We start from the raw sequence: 13,023 nt of genomic DNA, 5'->3' as shown, positions 1-13,023 counted from the left end.
CTTCGCTCATTTCCTCCCCGCCCCCCGCCACATGATGGTGGGCGAGGTGCATGATGGGAAGTTGGAGGACTGAGCCGGGGGGGCGGGTGGCTGCGCATGGAGCCGCGGGCAGGGGCTGGAGGGAGCCCGCGGCCTTTTATCCCCGGGGCAGCTGCCCAGGCTGAGCGAAGGTGGGTTCCCCTGGGCTGGGGGGATAGAGGGGGACCCGAGGGAGCCCTTGTGGGGAGGGGCAGGTTGGGGGCGAAGAGGAGTCCAGTGGGAGGGGGACGCAGAGTGGGGAGGGCAGAAAGGGGCGCCCTGCGGGGGAGGGGGAAGTGGAGAGGAGGTTGGGGGCAGAGAGGGAGCCCTGGGGGGGGAGGAGCGCTCGAGGGGTGGGGTGGGGCAGAGAGGGGAGCCTGGGGAGGGGAAGGTTGGGGGCAGAGAGGAGCCCTGGGGAGGGGGCAGAGAGGAGCCCTGGGGGAGGGGAAGGTTGGGGGTAGAGAGGAGCCTGGGGGAGAGGTTGGGGGCAGAGAGGAGCCTGATGGGGAGGGGTTGGGGGCAGAGAGGGGAGCGCTCGGGGGGAAGGGCAGGGCAGACCCTAGGGATATAGGTGGGGGCAGAGAGGACCCCCCTCTAGTACCAGGGTGGGGCAGTGGGGCGATTGCTAGGGAAGTGAGGGGGCAGAATGGGGAACCCCTGAGGTGGATGGTGGCATTGCGAGGTAATGGGAGGATACCTGAGGGGCTGGGGATGGATCAGCAGCAGCCTCCCTCCCATCTGTGGTGTTGGGTGGAGGGGGTTGGATGGCTTGGAAATTGGGGGGGCAGGGGTGAATTGGGGGATTGGTAAAGTATTTGTGGGGGGACAGAGGGGGCCACTTTGCTGTAGAACGAGGGAATTAGGGGACCAGGGAGGGGGGTGGGATCCCGTATGCAGATCTCAAGGCCTTGTACAAAGGAGGCTAGGCTGGATGACCTCTTGAGGTCCCTTCCAGCCCTAGATTTCTATGACTCTATGACGATTTTCCTGGTTGGGGGAAACTGAGGCACAAAGCGGTGACTTGCCCAAGGTCCCGTAGCAGGCCAGTGACAGAGCCAGGACTAGAACGTAGTTCTCTGGAGTGTCTGTCCACCAGGCCTCGCTGCCTCACCTCCAGTGCCGTTCACAGCCTAGCCCCCGTTTCTCAAATGCGGCCCCCCTGGGGCTTGTCTTGCAGCCACAGCCTGCTGGGCAGTGACTGGCGGGTGCAAAGTGTTGGGCCCTCCCCCAGGGCCACCCAGCAGGGGTTGGGCCCTGCCCCTCTCTGGAGCCACAAACGCCAGAGGAGCAGGCAACCAGTGAGTTCCCCACCTGCCCAGGGGTGGTGAGGCTCAGGTTTTGGGCTTCAGCCCTGGGGTGGCAGGCAGCAGGCTCTGGTCATGGGGCTTTGGGTTCCGGCCCTGGACCCTGGCTGCATGGCAGCAGGTGCCAACCCTTGGCTCACCCCCCTGCTGCCTTTCCAGCCTCCCATCCATCTCCGCTGGCCCCTGCTGTCTCCCTGCTCACCTCCCCATCCAGGGCTTAATTTCTCCCCTGGCTTGCTAGGGCTGGGTAAGTCTGCTGTGAGAATTGATATTTGTGTGTTTGTTAATATCGCTTTTCACAGCCCCTCAGCTAGCAAGTCTGCCCCTGTAGTATTAACAAACATCACTTTTCACAGAAACAGACTTACTAGCTAGCAAGTCTTTTTTGGTTGCTTAAAAAAAAAAGGCAAAAGAAACAACAGCATAGAAAGACAAGAACACGCAAAGCATCTTATTTGTGTTTCTAATCTGTGTAGGTCCAGTAGAGAATAGAGACAACTGTACATTATTTTTATTATTGTCTGCAGGAAAAAAAAATACCCTACGTCAATAAATGGCCATGATTTGGACGTGTATCTCTGCATATTTATTTATTTTTTTCCTAAAGTTAATTAAGTATTTTAGGAAAAATTATCAGAGTGGCCACCAGCAAGAGATGGTGGCCACATTCTGAGGCCACCAAAAAATTTGTTGTGAGAACCCTGGCCTAGCCCCACCTAATCTCTCATTCCCCGTGGAGCGCTCAGCTCTCGCCTCCGGTCGGCCCTTGATCCCAGCCTCCATCGCTTTGGTTTGTTTTCGGACAGGCCCCTTTGCGCTTTCTCCCCCACTGCCCCTTCGCACTGGGGAGGAGTGCCCCATTCACGTCCGCAGAGCTCCCCTGTTGTCCTCCTTCGTAGCCCTTCACGCTGTCCTCTGCCATGACCCCTGCTGCCATGGATCCACCGTGTCAGTGCTACACTCCCAGCTTTAACCCAGGCGTTTGGAGGAAGCCTGTCAGTGGGCCAGACCCCCGAGGGGTCCCACTCTTCCTCTGAGACTGAACCTCTGCACTCCGGCCCTCCTGCTTAATCCTGTGAGCGCTGCCCAGCTAGACTCCTAATAGAGCCTTGGTCCCTCTCTAGGGACCAGCGCACTCCAGCCCGTGTTTGCAGGGACGCCCGGCAGCCTCTTTGAACCAGAGCAGGGTTTAGTGATTGCACCAGTCCTAACCTAAGGACTTCCCGTCAGTGAAGGTTAAGACATCATCCATCTGGCCAGGCTGCTGTGAGCTCCAATCCAGTCCTTCTCCCAGTCCCAGGTGAGAGCAGCCCGGCGTCTCCTGAAAGCCAGCTCCTCATCCCCCTTCCTGGTGTGGCTTCCATCATCATGTTGGGTTTTCCACTGATATGGGTCAGCCTTTAACAACCCCTTCAGTCCGCCCCAGACAGCCGGACGAGACACGTTCCTTGTGTGTCCTGTTCTGCCCCAAGAGCAGACGTAACCCTTTTGCCCCCATTCGGCAGCAGTGCAGAGTATAGAGGGAAACTGAGGCACGGACGTTGGCTTAATCAAGACCATGGAATATGCCCACCTTGTCACGCCTATAATCATTTAGCCGCTGGTGTGCTACAGGTGCTGAGCGATGCTGACTCATCGTTCCCATGTGCCTCCCTGCCCATCTGTTTCTTGTCTTATGCTTAGATTGTTGGTTTTTCTTCTGTGTTTGTGCAGCGCCTGGCACTGTAGGGTCTGGTCTGTGGCTGGGCTCCTAGGTGCTACCGGACTACAGATGATAATAATAAACCAGTGCCCCTAACCGGAGATTGTCAGCTCTTTGGAGCCGCAGCTGCCTTGTGTGCGTGTACAGCACCTAACGCAATTGGGCTCCGCCTGTCTGGGTGCTACCGTAATGCATATAATAACTCTCCTTCTAGAAATTAGGCCTTTAGGAGCTAATCAGCTGAAGCTCCCAACATCAAGTGCCGGTGCTAAATATCCACTTGTGCCTGGTGCTGATTAGCCTATACTCACAAACCACAAGGGAGTGGAGCCAAGCTAATGTCACACCCCAGTTAGGGGGCAGATCCCAGACCACAGAGGTGCTGGGGGAGTCAGAAACCTCTCTGTGGTTCTGCCACTAGAGGGAGACAGAGTACGTGGCAGGTAAAGGTGGGTTACCTGGCACAGACTCTTTGTCATGATCAAGGAAACTAATTTTCCGTAATAAAAACACCAACATTCTCCGATTTAAAAAAAACAAACAAACAAACTGTATACAAATCTGCATTTTTCCATGATTACAATGGAACGCTGAACTTTAGTTTCCCGAGCCACAGTATATCTACGTAGCCGTTGAACGCAGCGTTTTATTGATATATTTACAGTTGTAAAACCCTGGAATGATCCACTCGCTGCATTGTTTCTTTCCTGTTGTCGATGGCCCGGCTGGTTCAGCCTCCTTTTTTGTTCCCTTTCCATTTATGGTCAGCGCTTTCTGTGGGTTCTATAATTATCTGCCTTCGAACGTCATCTGCAGCCGTGCAATTTCCATCACCGTGAAATTTGCCCTTGCCGAGCTCAGTGGTACAGTCTTTAGGGGGGATTTTTAAATTTTTCAGTATCTTTTCATAACTTTAATTCCTCATGTCGGGAGGCTGAAGTGGTAGTTGAGCTGCATTAAAACCCAAACCCCATATGCCCTTTGGTAACCTCTCTATGCCAGAAGCAGTTTCCTGGAGTCTGTTTAGCTGTGTCCATTCAAAAATCAACCACCGGGGCGGTGGTTGTGCGTTTTTCCCCATGGCAAATGGGGCTCCCTAGGCTCCCTGCTCACGCCTGATCTGCCTTGCTGCCTTCCAGGTGATGGACTCCGTGATGAAGCTGCAGAGGGTGCAGCTGAAATGCAAGAACCTGCATGAATTCCTGCGGGGGCTGAGCCCAGGAATCCTGGATCGGCTCTACAACCACCCTGCCACCTGCCTGGCTGTGTTCCGGTGTGTGGGCTCGCACCCCTGGCAGGACGCCTGGGCCTGAGGGGGCAAAGGGGAAGACTAGGAGGATTGTTCTGGCACTGTCCACTAGGGGGTGTCTTGGCCCTGAGAGAGGGGTTTGGGCTGGATGGGGTATGTTCTAGCCTGGGGTTCCCATATAGGGATGGGATGGGGGATCAGGGACGTTTCTTAGGTCGGGTATCAAGAATCGTTGGCTAATTCTGAGAGATGGAGGAATTATCGGCCTGGATCTAGCCTGGTATCCTGCACCAGGCCCCTGGGCCCATCTAGCCTGGTATCCTGCCTGCTCCCCTATCACTCCAGACCCCTGGGCCCATCTAGCCCGGTATCCCACCTGCTCCCCTATCACTACAGACCCCTGGGCCCATCTAGCCTGGTATCCTGCCTGCTTCCCTACCACTCCAGACCAGACCTCTGGGCCCATCTAACCCGGTATCCCTCCTCCCTGCCATGCCAGAGGAGGTCAGACCCATGGGTGTGTTTAGCCCAGGTGCACCCTAGTCGAGCTGTCCTGTCGAGCGCCCTTGGGGGCCTGTCCTTGTGCTTTGTATTTCGCAGTGAGCTGCCGGGATTGGCCAAGAACTATGTGATGCGGATGCTCTTCCTGGAGCAGCCCCTCCCCCAGGCGGCTGTGGCATTGTGGGTAAAGAAGGAATACGTCAAGTGAGTCCGGGGGCTGGAGGGCCGTTGAGGTGGCCTGGGTGGGATAGATGGAACTTTGAATACTGAATCTGGGGTCACCAGTCTCCCTGGCCAGGGGCTGGATCAGGGCTGGCGCTCCTAGAGGGAAAAGGCCCATTCCCCACTTCCCTGAACCAGCCGGTCCCCCTGCCCTGGATTGGAGTTGGCATCCCCTAGAAGGGAGAGGCCCCGTGTCCCATTCCCCCATCCCTGAGCCAGCCAGTCCGCTGGAGCAGGATCAGAGCTGGCACCCCCTAGAGGAGATGGTCCCGTATCCCATGAGTCAGCCAGTCCCCCAATCGAGTGACCGGCGCCAGAGGAGGTCATAAACTTTCCATAATGCACCTCATTGTGCACAGTCACCCCATGGTGCCAGATCCCTTCCTGACCCCCCGGCTGGGGTCCCAGCCCCTGCCCTGCCGCCTGGAGGTGGCTGCAGGCTCTCGGCTCACTCACTCTTTGGTTTTGCCACAGGGAGCAGGAGGAAAGCTCTGACGTCCTGCTAGGGCTGCGGCTCTGGCACACCCAGCTACTCCCGGGGGGCCTGCAGGGGCTGGTCCTGAACCCCATCTTCAAGGAGAACCTGCGCATCGCCTTGCTGGGCGGGTGAGAAGCTGGGGATGGGGGCGGGGAGAGGGAGCAGCAGCATGGATGCCTAGGTGCCCTGCGCAGGGGGGCTGGGAGTTCCTAAGGGAGTTAGGTGCCTGCTTTCCATGGACTGACCGTGCTGGATACCTGATTCCCCCTGAAAACCCCAGCCGTGAGCAGCTGAGGCATGGAGAGGGGACAGGATCCGCTCATGACAATACAAATCATTGTCAGGACTGGGAATAGAACCCAGGAGTTCTGGCTCCCAGCCCCCCTGCTCTAACCCACTGGACCCCACTCACCTCCCACAACTGGGGATAGAACCCAGGGGTCCTGATGGATCACTGAGATCAGAATACTTATTTGGGTCTGGTATCTGTGCCAATTAGAGTCATTTAGTAGTGTAGTCCAGAAGGTAGAGTGGGGGGAAGGGTTGAGGAACCAGGACTCCTGGGTTCTATGCGTACCTTGGGTTGGGGATAGTGGGGTCTAGTTGGTTAGAGCTGCGGGGCTGGGAGTCAGGACTCCTGGGTTCTATCCTCAGTTGTACCACTGCCTTGCTATGTAACCTGCGGTTCACATCTGTGGCCACCCAGTGGCGCCGCTGCTCAGCGAAGTCAGCAGAAGGCCTGTGTTCATGCCAGGCCGGGTAACTCTAGCGGCGCGGGTCCCTGTTTGATCACAGCTCCATCCGTTGGCCTGTTCTGACCCTGGCGAATCCGTTTTGTGTCTCACCCCCTGTTCTAGGGGCAAGGCCTGGTCCGATGACACCAGCCAGCTGGGGCCAGACAAGCACGCGCGGGACGTCCCGTCGCTGGATAAATACGCCGAGGAGAGGTGGGAGGTGAGTGCTGGTAAACCCCCTGCGCTGACCCCAAGAGAACCTAGGAGTCCAGGCTCCCAGCCACCACCCCTCTCTAACCCACTAGACCTCACTCCCCTCCCAGAGCTGGGGATAGAACCCAGGAGTCCTGGCTCCCAGCCCCCCCCGGTCTAACCACTAGACCCCAATTGACTCAACATGCTGGGCATTTCTGTACTAAGATAACCCTGTAAACAGTTCCCCAACACCTTCAGTACAAAGTGTCCCAACGCACTTTGCGTGCTTCACATCCTTTCACCCACACACTGAGATGCAGCCACCTCTGGGGTGGGGCTGCTGGAGAACAGCCACATAGCAGCACTGCATAGGGATTGCTCACCCGGTGCTTAAATGCAGCCACTTCTGGGGTGGGGCGGCTGGGGAACAGCCACACGGCGACGTGGGAGTGCGGAGTTCCCGGGGGGATTTTTGCCATTGACTAGTGCAGGGGTGGGCAAACTTTTGGGGCCGAGGGCCAGATCTGGGTGTGGAAATTGCATGCAGGGCCGGGGCAGGGGGTGCAGTGTGCAGGAAGGGTCTCAGGGCAGGGGGTTGGGGTGCAGGAGGGATGCGGGGTGTGGGAGGGGGTTCAGGGCAGGATGTATGAGGGGGTTCAGGGCAGGGGTGCAGGAGAGGTACAAGGTGTGGCAGGGGACTCAGGGCAGGGAGTTGGGGTGCAGGAGGGGTTCTGGCTCTGGCCTGGCGTGGCAGCGATGTGCACCAGGGCCAGGGCAGGCTCCCTAGTGCCGCTCTGGGAAGCGGCCGGCACCACGTCCCTGTGGCCCCTGGGGGGAAAGAGGGGGCAGAGAGCTCCCTGCGCTGCTCTTGCCTGTGGGTACCTCCCCCAAAGCTCCCATTGCCCACGGTTCCTCATTCCCAGCCAATGGGAGCTTCAGGGGAGGGAGGTGGTGCGGCTGCTTCTGGGAGCGGCGCGGGGCCAGCGGCGCCACGGGGGTGGCAATCCCGCGGGCCGGATCCAGCCCGCGGGCCGTAGTTTGCCCACCCCTGGCCTAGTGGAACAGGGTTGAGAGGCCCCCTGGTGGCGGAAAAGGGCAGCACCTGCAAATGGGGTGTGTGTCTGGAGTGCTCCTGGTTGCTGACCCGTCGGTGTGTCCATCTCCTGCTGGCCCAGGTGATCCTGCATTTCATGGTGGGCTCCCCCAGCGCCGCGGTCAGCCAGGATCTCGCCCAGCTCCTCATCCAAGCTGGGCTGATGAAGAGGTGAGTGGGGACACGGGGCCTTTCCCCTCTAGGGGGCGCCGGCTCCAATCCAGCCCCAGGGCCGGCCACTGGCTGGCTTGGGTGGGAGAATGGGACGTGGGGCCTTTCCCCTGCAACCAGCCCCCGTCTCCGGCCACCTATGGAGGGAGGCCGAGGGCTGGACAGGCCAGGGACCCCCCAGCTCCCCTCTGCCCCCTAGTGGCTGCTGTGGTGACCCAGCCTGCGGTTGTGGGGGGTGCTAAGTCCTGATCCCTGTCTCCTGCACCCGCCCACAGCAGCGAACCCGGAGAGCCCCCCTGCATCACCTCCGCTGGCTTCCAGTTCCTGCTGCTGGACACGTCCTCCCAGCTCTGGTACTTCATGCTGCAGTACCTGCAGTCCGCTGAGGTGAGATCTCCCGCCCGCCCCACTGCCTGCCCCCTTTGTGTCTCACCCCAGGCCCTGGAGCCCCCCAGTGCCTCCCACTCTGTCTGCTGCTGGAGTAATCCCCTTCTCCCCGCCACTATCCCCCCTCCCTCACTGTCTGCCCCCCACACACCAAATTACCTCCCCACTTCCCAGCAGCTCTGCCTCTTGTATCTGTGCCCCCCCATCCCCCTGGCTGTTTTAACCCCTCATTGTCTCCCCTGTAGACCCGGGGCATGGACCTAGTGGAGATCCTGTCCTTCCTCTTCCAGCTCAGCTTCTCCACCCTTGGCAAGGTAGGCTGGGAATCTTCTGCTCTAACTACTGCACTGCGCTCCCCTCTGAGAGCCGGGGATAGATTCCAGGAGTGCTGGGTCCCAGCCGTCCCCCCCCAGCTCAAAACCACTAGATCCCACTCCGCTCCGAGAGCCGGGGATAGAACCCAGGAGTCCTGGCTCCCAGGCCCCTCCTCTTGAGCAAATAGACTTAACTGGGGTTTGGATCAGCTGTTCAAGGCAAGAAGGAAAACACAGTGGGTTCTATAATGAACTTTGCCATGGGAGACCTGGTGGCTGTTCGTTCCCGTGTACAATCATAGCGTCGGAGAGCCTCGCAGGGAAGGGGTATCGCACCCATTGTGCAGCTGGGGAAACTGAGGCAGGGAGCAATTAAGCAGTTTGCTCCAGATCACGCAGGAAGTCAGGGAATTGAGACCAGATCTCCTGAGCTCCAGCACAGCGCCTGAACCACTAGACCCTCCTTCCTTTTGCTCCTGCAACACATGGTAGAAAACATCTACAGGGACATTGCTGCTGCTGAGAGGAGGGGAGGGGAGTTAAGGGGCACTGCGGGAAATTGACGCTACTGGTCAATTTCAGGCTGTGTGGGGAGAATCCGGATGCGTGTTGGGCTGTGAAATCGTCCCCCCAAGGGGGCAGGGCTGGGAGCCCCTGGCTGGGAACATGTAGGATCAGACAGCGCAGAGCTGTGGGGAGCGATTCTGAGGGGATTGATAATATGGGAGCCTCACTGGGGCTTCCTTATGCCTGGAAACAAAGCAACTTTGCTTTCGCCCCCTCCCAGGATTACTCGGTGGAGGGAATGAGCGACTCACTGCTCAATTTTCTTCAACACCTTCGGGAATTTGGTCTGGTCTTCCAGAGGAAGGTACGTGGAGGAGGACTGAGGGGCACTGGCAGAGCTGGGGTGGGAGGAGCCCAGGGCTGGGATAGCAGGGGGCTGTTGGTTGGGATTGAGAGGCGCCAGCAGAGCTGGAGTGGGGGGAGCCCAGGGTTGGGCTAGTGGGGGGCTGTGGGTCATGACTGGGGAGCATGGGCAGAGTTGGGGGGAGTTGTGGGGGATCTGGGGGCTGCGGGTCGGGGTTGAGGGGCACCAGCAGAGTTGCGCATGGGAGGTGAGTCTCTGCAGACACCCCGTGTGTCCCCCCTTGCAGAGGAAGTCGCGGCGCTATTACCCCACCCGCCTGGCCATTAACTTGTCCTCAGGAATCTCCGGCACCACCACGGACACCCACAACCAGGGCTTCGTTGTCGTAGAGACCAATTACAGGGTCTACGCGTACACAGGTCAGAGGTCAAGGGTCAGAGGTCGCCCATGTGGCTAGTCTTTGATCCCCAATCCCCTCATCACTACGGCGCCAGCACATGGGGAGTGCGGGGTAAATGAGAGCAGCAGCTGCTGCCTAAACAGGCCAGAATCATGGGAGCTGGGGGGAGGGGTGAAAGTCAGGACTCCTGGGTTCTATCTCCAGCTCTGGGAGGGGAGTGGGTCTTATGAGTCAGAGCAGACGGGCCGGGAGTCAGGACTCTTGGGTTCCGTTCCCAGATCTCTGTGACCTTGAGGGGCACGTGCCCTTTCCCGTGCCTCAGTTTCCCCCTCTGACACAGGGTCGGTGATCCTGACCCCAGTGTGTACATGCAGGGAGATCTATGGGTGGGATCCCCCATATGCTGCGAAGGGTGATGACTCCCTGGGGGCACTGATTCCATGGGATGGTGCTGGCCACGCCTCCAGGGGGCGGGGCTTCCCTAGATAAGGCCACAACCTGATTGTCTCCTATCCGCTGCTCCCGTCCCACCCCAGACTCGGAGCTGCAGATCGCGCTCATCGCGCTCTTCTCCGAGATGCAGTATCGCTTCCCCAACCTGGTGGTGGCCCACGTGACCCGCGAGAGCGTCCAGCAGGCCATCGCCAACGGCATCACGGCCGAGCAGGTGAGAGCCGGGGGCAGGCGCCATGGGATCACAGAGACCCCATGAGGGCTCCCACCGGGATCCCAAGCAACCAGGGCTCCCAGCCTGCCCCTTGGGGGAGAAACGGATCAAACCTTTCCTGCATTGGATAGCCCAGCCCCCTTCTCTGCACCCCCACCCGGAGCCAGGACTCCTGGTTCTGTTCCCAGCTCTGGGAGGGGAATGGGGTCTAGTGGTTAGAGCATGGGGGGGGGGGTCTCTGAGACACATGGACCCGCGCTCACCCCTCTGACTGGACAGTCTGGTTACGGGGAAGGATCATCTAAGATGGGGTTGTACCCCCAGCCCTGGGGGCAGGGACAGGCTGTGGGTGGCTGCTAGGGGGCCCCGGCCAGTAACAATGTCCCCTCCGCCTGCAGATCATCCACTTCCTACGGACCAGAGCGCACCCTGTGATGCTGAGACAGGTGAGTTGGGGGGCTGGGAGCCAGGACTCCTGGGGTCTATCCCCAGCTCGGGCAAGGGAGTGGGGTCTAGTGGGTTAGAGTGAGGTGTGTGTGGAGGGGAAGCTGGGAGCCAGGACTCCTGGGTCCCCACTGATAGTATTTCCCTAACTCCTAGGGGCTGGAGTGACCTAGCCAGGGCAGAGATGAAAGGGGCTGGGCTAGAAGAAAAGCTGATCATTGATGGAGCAGGGCAGGTGAAGGAGGGGGGTAAGAGACGGGGGAGGGTCCAGTGATGCACTGGGCAGAAGGGAAGGGGGCAGATACCATAGAGATCAGGGCCCTATGGGTGCCTAGATGGTCTCCATCCTTGGGAGCTCGGGGTTGGCTGTGGGGCCGGTAGCTGCTGAGTGACTCCTCGCCTGCTCCCCCCGCAGACCCCAGTGCTGCCCCCAACCATCACGGATCAGATCCGGCTCTGGGAGCTGGAGCGCGACCGGCTGCGCTTCTCCGAGGGTGAGTGTCTTGGGGGGAGGGATGGATGCTGGGGGGCGGCAGCGGGGGAGGGGATGGTTCCCTGATGGGTTTTTTTTCTTCCCTATCTGCCTCATTCCCCCTTTCATCTCCCTCCTCCATCCTTCCCTCCCTCCCTTTTCCCCTCCTATTTATCTGTTTGTCTGTCCTTCATCCCCTTCTCTGCTGCCTCCTTCCACCTCCATCTCTCCCTCCCCTTCCCCCCCCATCCATCCATCCTTCATTCCCCTTTTTTGCCTCATTCCCTCTCTTGTCTCCCTCTCTGTCTCCCACTATTCCTTCCATCCTTCCTGCTCTTCTCTACCCCATTCCCTCTTCTTCCATCCCTCCATGTCTCTCACTTTTCCATCCCTCCCTCCCTCTCCCCCCGTACAGGGGTGCTGTACAACCAGTTCCTGTCCCAGGTGGACTTTGAACTGCTGCGGAACCACGCGCGGGACCTGGGCGTGCTGGTCTTCGAGAACCCGGCCAAGCGCCTCATGGTGGTGACGCCCGCCGGCCACTCCGACGTCAAGCGCTTCTGGAAGAGGCAGAAGCAGAGCTCCTGAGGGGACCCCGCGCCCGGCCCCGAGGAGTGGGCTGCCGCTCCCCACCATCTGACATGCGGTGCAGGGTGGGGAGATCCCGCTGCACTGATTGTCCAGTGGTTACTTCAGCAAGCTCAGTGGATCTCCAGCAGGGAAGGGGTTAAATTGCAGTGCCTCCCCCTCACGCCCCTTCCCCCAAACTGGATCTCTCCTTTGGCAGATCTTTCCAGCAGCAAAGGGGTTACATGATGAGACACCCCCCTTCCCTCCTGTCCTGGGGTGGGGCTAACTGGTCCCATCCCTCTGCATCAGTTTTTGAGGGGCTACTTTGCTGATCACCCCAGAACCCCTGGCTGGAGGTGGAGTTGGATGCACCTTCCAAGACATGACTTAAGGTTGGGATCGTGTTAGAAGCAGGTGGGGGTGGGTGTGAGTGGGTCTGCACCCTGCATCTGTGGGGTGAGCCAGGGCTGAGTTATGCTTTTTATGCCCCTCTCCCCCCCACACTTGATGCTTTCCAGCAGCCAGAGATTCCTCTGGGGCCTTTCTCCCCTACGGGGCGCCAGCTCCTATCCCGCCCTAGGCCAGGGGCCTGAGAGACAAAGCGACTGACCCTGCTTTTGCTGATGGGTGTAAATGAGTAACCACACTGGCCTTACTGAGGCTGATTCCTCTCATCTGGTGTAAATCTGGAGTAACTAAATTGAAGTCACACCTGATTTGCACCAGTGGCAACTCCATGCACGGAATTGGAGTGACCTGATTCACACTGGCCGACTGGATCAGAATCCAGCCCTTACTCTACTGCCATCGATGGGCTGCTCTGGATTGACACCACGCTCAGCATCCAGCCCTGGCTCCATAGGGTCTCTCTGGATTTACACAAGGGGAACAGGAGAATCCAGCCCAACGCCTGTAAATAGTTTTTTTGTAACTGTTGAGGACTAAATAAAGCTTCAATTTGAAAGATTTATATTTGCTGGATGGCTGGTGAGATGTCATCATTCCTGGCTGACACAGAGCACCCCCTGCAGGTGGGCATGGTGTAGCAGGGGAGCTCTGACTTGAATTTCCCTCCATGCAGGGGGATTACAAATCCAGGTTGTAAGATGCTAAAGGGCACCCCCTGGTGGAGGGGTTCAGGCCACAGAAAAGCCAAGGCAGAATGTAAAACTTTCACCACAACATACATCTTGGCTGGGGGAGCCTGTCCTTAGTCCCTCTGTCCCCCACC

General features: G+C 58.8%; 1 protein-coding gene across 3 annotated transcripts; it reads left to right on the top strand.

Moving 5' to 3' along the window:
• Window positions 1-14: 14 nt before the first annotated feature.
• GTF2H4 (general transcription factor IIH subunit 4) lies at window positions 15-12,727 on the top strand. 3 transcript variants are annotated; one of them, XM_039501315.1, is made up of 14 exons: window positions 15-170; window positions 4,164-4,297; window positions 4,874-4,978; window positions 5,471-5,602; window positions 6,332-6,428; window positions 7,579-7,667; window positions 7,946-8,054; window positions 8,300-8,368; window positions 9,156-9,239; window positions 9,526-9,658; window positions 10,176-10,306; window positions 10,705-10,752; window positions 11,166-11,244; window positions 11,638-12,727. In XM_039501315.1, the coding sequence occupies exons 2-14, from the start codon at window positions 4,167-4,169 to the stop codon at window positions 11,808-11,810; spliced, it is 1,380 nt and encodes a 459-aa protein (XP_039357249.1). In that variant the 5' UTR covers window positions 15-170; window positions 4,164-4,166; the 3' UTR covers window positions 11,811-12,727. The 3 variants fall into 3 exon arrangements, with proteins under 3 accessions (XP_039357249.1, XP_039357247.1, XP_039357248.1); XM_039501313.1 differs by having other exon boundaries at window positions 7,943-8,054; XM_039501314.1 differs by lacking the exon at window positions 15-170 and adding an exon at window positions 2,324-2,622 and having other exon boundaries at window positions 7,943-8,054.
• Window positions 12,728-13,023: the final 296 nt, after the last annotated feature.

This window comes from Mauremys reevesii, linkage group 15 (assembly GCF_016161935.1).
Source record: "Mauremys reevesii isolate NIE-2019 linkage group 15, ASM1616193v1, whole genome shotgun sequence".
NCBI lineage: Eukaryota > Metazoa > Chordata > Testudines > Geoemydidae > Mauremys > Mauremys reevesii.
The sequence above is the reverse complement of the archived record's forward strand: the minus strand, read 5'-3'. Positions and strand labels throughout refer to the sequence as shown.

Bases quoted from the DNA above. Each gene is read 5' to 3' on its own strand.
- GTF2H4 (XM_039501313.1), top strand. From the start codon at position 4,167: ATGGACTCCGTGATGAAGCTGCAGAGGGTGCAGCTGAAATGCAAGAAC. The intron at 7,668-7,942 runs GTGAGTGGGGAC...ACCCGCCCACAG, and splicing joins CAAGCTGGGCTGATGAAGAG to CAGCGAACCCGGAGAGCCCC. The intron at 8,369-9,155 runs GTAGGCTGGGAA...GCCCCCTCCCAG, and splicing joins GCTTCTCCACCCTTGGCAAG to GATTACTCGGTGGAGGGAAT.